The sequence below is a fragment of the Myotis myotis genome, unplaced genomic scaffold, assembly GCF_014108235.1.
Source record: "Myotis myotis isolate mMyoMyo1 unplaced genomic scaffold, mMyoMyo1.p scaffold_m19_p_49, whole genome shotgun sequence".
NCBI classification, from domain to species: Eukaryota; Metazoa; Chordata; class Mammalia; order Chiroptera; family Vespertilionidae; genus Myotis; species Myotis myotis.
This window is the reverse complement of record NW_023416356.1, coordinates 456,788-462,787: the sequence shown is the minus strand read 5'-3', so window position 1 is coordinate 462,787 and position 6,000 is coordinate 456,788. Positions and strand designations below refer to the sequence as shown.

Sequence of the window (6,000 nt, the reverse complement as noted above, 5' to 3'; positions counted from 1 at the left end):
CAGCCCCGTCTCAAAAGAGAAGACACAGCGGAACAGTGTGCAGCCGCGGAAATGACATTCCTTCCTCACTTACTGCATCGTCACAATGTCCTAAGACGCTCCACGACATCATAAGGAGTAACGAACAGTATACATGGCATGAGTCCATTTTTATTTAAAGCCACAGGCTGCACGCGTGCAGGCAGAACACTCGACAGTGGCGCCCCCGTGAAGGGGCGGTGCTTAGGGTCGGGACTGTAAGCGACTCCATGGTCTTTGGTGCACTTTCCTGTCGTTGCAAAGAAGAAAAACAGTGAGGCTATTTCTATTCTGGAAAAAATGTCCGTGGGAATTGTAACTGATATTTGAATAACTTGGAAAATTGGATTCGTTTTACCATGAACTCACCAGGAAAGACACACACTTGTAAATGTGTTCCGTAGACACACTGTGGACTGTTACAAGCAGCTGAAGCAGACTGCTTTATCGATATGTAGGAAAACTTCTCTGTAAACTAAATCTTTGCAGAGAATTACATCCGAGTGTCACAAATCTTTCCCTGCAAGTCCCTGTGGGTGACACCAGGTCCGCTCCCCGATGTGCCTGTGGAACCCCGGTTCTCGCCGGAGGAGACACTTCCTCCTCTTCTTCCCGAGGAAGGAGCCCAGGGTCCTTTGGCTGAAGTGACTGGTGACCGGGAAGCCAGTGACCGAAAACCGATGTCACGCTTCGGCCCATGCTTCTCTGCTCTCCACACGATCACGCAGGTGAAGTGAACTCCAGGGTCAGCAGAGGAGCACACGTGTCTTTTGTGTATCGACCGGCAGGAGCCTCTGCGGACAGAAGCAGCTTTATTGTCTCCACTCGAGCACTACCCCATCGGCCGCTCAGAAGGAACAGACGAGAGCAAAAACATAACATGCCAGCCAGCCGTCCGGCCTCACTGGATCTCTTTGGGACAAGAGGACATGTTTGAACAACTTCCAACCTAACCCTTTCCCAATCACACCCACTGTATTTCCCTTCTTTAAAGTTAGCAAAAGACAGACACGTTTTAGGTGACTGGTCATCGTGTTCTTTTTCACCTTTATTCACACTGAAATAACAGAAAGCCTGTAAAATCAAACCATACGTCCTTCAAAGCCTGACAAGGTTCATTTACATAATAGATTCCACTATGTCAAGCAACCATACACAACTGATACTTTGCAAAATAGATTAAAAATAGGGTAAGCTTGTTTGAAAGGGAAAATGAACAGTAATTTCTTATCCAATTTTAATCAAATGATTACATATTTATCTAACAGGTTCTATATTTTAGAATATAAGAAGTGCTCAGATTACACTTTGTAAAAATAAGAGAACAAAAGTTTCAATAGAACAGAACTAATTTAAGTAACAATGGTCGTATGGGGAACCTCTAGTACCTTCTGCCCCAAGACAGGAAGGTGGGTGTGACCAGGGCCACCAGCTTGGAAAGGTTCTGTCTTTAGAGGAAGCCAGGGCGTGAGATGATTTCCCAGCTGGACTGTGAGTCAACTGACAAGGCGGCCACTGCCCTTGACTGCCTCTCCCTTCCAGCCACCACCAGCAGCAGCAGACGCAGAGGAACACATGGCTGGATTTTCAAGAAACTGCTACCTGTTCTCAAAAACAAACAAAAAACCCAACACGTGACGTGAGCAACCGAGCCAATCTTCATGCCGACCCTCTGAGGCCCCCCTGAGCCACCAGGCCCCGCAGGGTCAGCCCAGGTCCCGGCAGGCGGACCAGCGGCCACCCTGAAGGAGCCTCCTGCAGGAAAAACCAGCTCATGCTGGTCCAAGCTGTCTCCTCGCTGACACTCAGTGCGATCCCTGCCAACACCACTCTACACGCCACCTGCTCAGAGGGAGGCAGCCGACGCCCAGACCTGCCATCCGAGGGCCCAGGGCACCAAGGACCTCCCTGCCGACCACACCGGAGCACTCACGCCTTCCAATCCCACCTGAGAACGTCCACCTTCAGAGCCCACAACTTGAGAAAACAGCATGTCGACGGAATCCGATTTATGTTAAAATAACGTACGAGTGTACAGGACTAATCTTTCTCTGTATGGCAGGATTTCTGATTATTTTTACTCTCTTGGTTATATTTTTCTTAATGTTTTAATTGCTCACAGTATCATTTTCGTAATCATAAGAAAAATTAAGCTACTTTCACTTGAGAAGGCAAGAGAAGCAGTTTTCTATAGATTCTGAAGGCAGCTATAAGCCAGTCAATCGAATGCCCTTGGAGCCTGCTTTGAAGGATTCCAGGAGAACGTGAAACCCCTGCTCTCAGAGGACACGGCTCCCTCACCACTATCCCCAGGTGGCCACGTAGCCGCACACGGCAGGTGGAATCACACTGAGTGAATATGCAGTTTTCCTGGATGTTCGATGTCTAGACATTTGACTTCTGAAACATTGCTTTATGAGTCTCCCTTCTGCTCTAGCTGGCTGAAAGTATTGTACAATGTTTTATCTAAATTCAGTGCATGTAGAAGAACATGTAAAGGCAGCAGTGAGAGTCAGATGACTGCGCTTTAGAGCAGTCTCAAAAGGCTCACGCAACACAACACAGACCAAAGCCGGAACGGGGCTGCCGGGACCGAGGGGTCAGCGGAGAGAGCATGAGAAAACCAGCCGACTTCTCCCCAACTTCTCTCTCCCCCGGGCTCTGCTTCAGACACGTGAACAGATACAGGTCAACGGAGAAAACCACCCATCCTCGTGCTTCCACAGCCCACCTGCCCTCCTTCCCAAGCACAGCCCGCGACCCTGACAGCGGCCACAGGGGCAACTGCTCCAACAAAACGAAGTGGGAGGGGCGGGGGAGGCTTCATTTCAATGACCAGGGTCCCATCCCCAGTGACACCCAATCAAAGGGCGAGACACAAAGTTCCACCCTGACCCTAGAGCGGAGGCCACAGCTACGAAAGCAGCCGGATAGGAACGAATTCTCAATCAAGAACCAACGACGAGTGTCCTCAGTCCAGAGGAATGAGCAGCCAGGGAAGGCAGGAGCCAACATTTTCTTTAGAAACCCCGCTTCCTAAACTTTTAGAAACAAAGCAAATTACGTACCTGGGCAAATACAGACGGACTGTCCACACTGGGAAACTGAGTGACAGGAGCACTAGCAACAACTTCCCCGGAAGAAACCATGCCACGCCGGCGGCGAGCGGAGCCGTGGGGCTCACAGACCCGGTGTCAAGACGCCTGTGCCGTCTCGCACCTGCCCCCCAGCTCCCTTCTGACCCACACGACGTGACGCTCGGCAGGGACTGGACACTGGGAGTGAACAGCAGTTCCCTTCTCCTGAGAAGACGTGTTCTAAGCGATGAAACACGCCCCCACCTTCTTCCCCACATGTCAGGGTTTTGTTTGTTTTCTGGCATAAACTAATGTTTTAAATGGATCTGAGGACACACTCTGCTTTGAATTCTAACAGAACAAACAGGCACAACTGTAATTAAAATTACTTACAATTCACGGGTTAATTTTACTTTCTAAAATATTGACAATAAGAGAAGTTTACCATGTCTTATTCATAAAACAAACCTCTGAAATTATAAACCCCAATTATGGAGCTAGGTCATAACATATTTTTTAAATCTTTACATTAACCATGAGATTCTCACAAGTACATTTCCACAAAATAGTTTACAAAAGCCATATGATAGTCAAAATAAAAGAGATTTGCGGGCGGACCGGGATTCCCGCAGCGGCGTGTCTGGGCGGCACAGGCCCCAGCACACGGGGTGCGGCTGGCGGAGCGGCTCAGTTCCGGAAGAGCAGCATCCGCTCGGAGCAGGCCTGGCCCACGAGGCTGGCGTACTGCAGCACGGCGGCCTCCTCGCCCGGCTCCCGCTGCTGCTGCTTGAACACGCCGTAAGGCAGGATGGCTTTCTTATACAGCACCTGCAGCCGGTCGGGGTCCCTGCTGCGACCTTCATCCGCTGCAACAACAAAACACGGATTAAAAAGGCACAGAGCAGACTCCTTTTCCTAACTCACAGCCACGCACTGGACAGACGGACAGAAGCGCTGAGATCTCCCTCAGAGCAGAAGGCTCAGGGAGGGCACACAGCAGGAGGACCCCTGAGCGGGTTAGACACGCCCAAGGCCCTGCTGAGGGTGCGCTCCTGGCACGTCGGGGAGACAGAATTGTGTGCCATGGAAACACTGTCCCCACATCTTGTCACGGTCTCACCACAATCAGGCGCAGGTCTTTCCTGCGCAGACTGACGCGACGTGCCTCTCCTCGAGCCAGCGCACCCCAGGCTGAGGGTTCCCTCTGCGCCGAGCCTTCCGCCCACTCGCAGTCTTGGCGGACCCGGGCGGCCAGGTCAGGGTCTCGGAGAACACGGCGGAGCCTGCTGTGGCTGTGGCTGTCACTGTCGGGTCTGCTTTTTCCCAGTAAAGGACCTTCTGGGTGTCAGCAGCACACTGGACGCCAGAGGACAGCCTGGCCTCTGCCTGGGAGCCTGAGGTGAAGAGCTTTCCCTCAACTCAACAAAAGCAAAATCACCAAGGACTCCAGGTACGTGAGACTTCGTGGAACCAAACGGCCATGCCAGCCCCGGATGGCCATGTCTAGAACTTCACAGAAAACAGGAATAACTATCTGTTTACACCAACCTACTCCATTTCTGACAGTTGCTCCTAATTCTAAATAATCAGCATTGACTCTTCAACTGACACTGTGTCCTCCACGAGACAGCCACTAGCTGAGGAGGATAAATCAAGTTCAGTGTCAGGAGAGACAGAGCACAGAGCTCTGCAGCTTCTGAGAGGCCAGGTCATGCGCTTGCCTCAGGCTACCTGCCTCCATCACCTCGTGAGGAGGCGAAATCAGGCCTTGCAGGCTGACTACGTCCCGGGCCTGCCCAGATACCTGCGATGGGCGTGCCAGCCACCCACGGCTTTTCCCAAAGAGGTCACTCAGGCGAGAGCAGACCACATGCCCCCACTGAGCACCAGCCTGCTCAGCGTGGACGGGTGAGGACCAGGGGACCCTAGGACGCAACCAGAGGGTCCTCACACCACAGAGCGAATCCAGTGCCATTTCCGGTTTCCCCTTGGTCCAGGTGGAAGCATAACGTGGCAGGAGGTGTCTCCTCAAGGCTGCTCCCATGCCCATCCCCAGGGCCGGGTGTCCCGCCTGCGCTCTGCCCTCGCTGCGGGAGCTGGACCTGGGGGAGCAGATGCCAGGACTTCTCCCCAGCGTCTCCCCTCTCCTCCCGGGCTCTGCTTCGGCAGCGGCTCCTGCTGCTCTTGATGCTGTCAGGCTCCAGCTTCTGGGGCAGCCCGGCCCCCGGCCCCTTCTTCAGCCAGGCGCGCGGCCGGCCTCCTGCTGCTGCCCAGCTCTGGCTGTCCCTCAGTGCCCCCGGGCGCGCATCATACACAAGCACTCCAGTTCCCTGCAGCAGACGTTCTCCGTGGTGAACCTGCAGTGGCTCTGCAGCCCTGGCTGGACATACCAACTTCACAGTGTGTTGTCTCTTATAACTTCCTATGCAACCGAAGCAGAAAAATCGATGTGCTTTACAACAGGAAAACACGTACATTTGCTAGGTCACCGCCTCCCTCCCGGGGGGAAGCGACAGCAAAGGAAAAGGCAGCACCTGGTTCCTGCTCTCAGTTTCGTGCACATTAATGCTCGTGCATTACACCACCTCCCAGCTCTCCACACGCATCACAACCCACACACCTACCCCCACCACCCAGCTCTCCACATGCATCACAACCCACACACCTACCCCCACCACCCGGCTCTCCACACGCATCACAACCCACACACCTACCCCCACCACCCGGCTCTCCACACGCATCACAACCCACACACCTACCCCCACCACCCAGCTCTTCACGACGTTACGGTTGAACACACCTCTATGTTTGTTTACATTTTTCTCCACAGCAAATGGTGCCACGTGCAGTCTGTGGTTATGTGTAAGTTTGTTAATTTTATGTCAGATATTTTACAATAGATTTG

General features: G+C 52.8%; 1 protein-coding gene across 13 annotated transcripts in view; it reads right to left on the bottom strand.

Moving 5' to 3' along the window:
- Nucleotides 1-1,038: 1,038 nt before the first annotated feature.
- Nucleotides 1,039-6,000, bottom strand: part of ATE1 (arginyltransferase 1) — a 51,827-nt gene continuing 46,865 nt past the window's right edge. For 3 of the 13 annotated variants that reach the window (XM_036307695.1, XM_036307681.1, XM_036307686.1), the window contains exon 10: nucleotides 3,998-5,517. In XM_036307695.1, the coding sequence (XP_036163588.1) occupies nucleotides 5,021-5,517 (497 nt within the window). In that variant the 3' untranslated portion in view covers nucleotides 3,998-5,020. Of the gene's footprint in view, nucleotides 3,962-3,996; nucleotides 5,518-6,000 lie in introns of those variants that run through there. The other 10 variants (XM_036307697.1, XM_036307696.1, XM_036307698.1 and 7 more) reach the window with 6 other exon arrangements.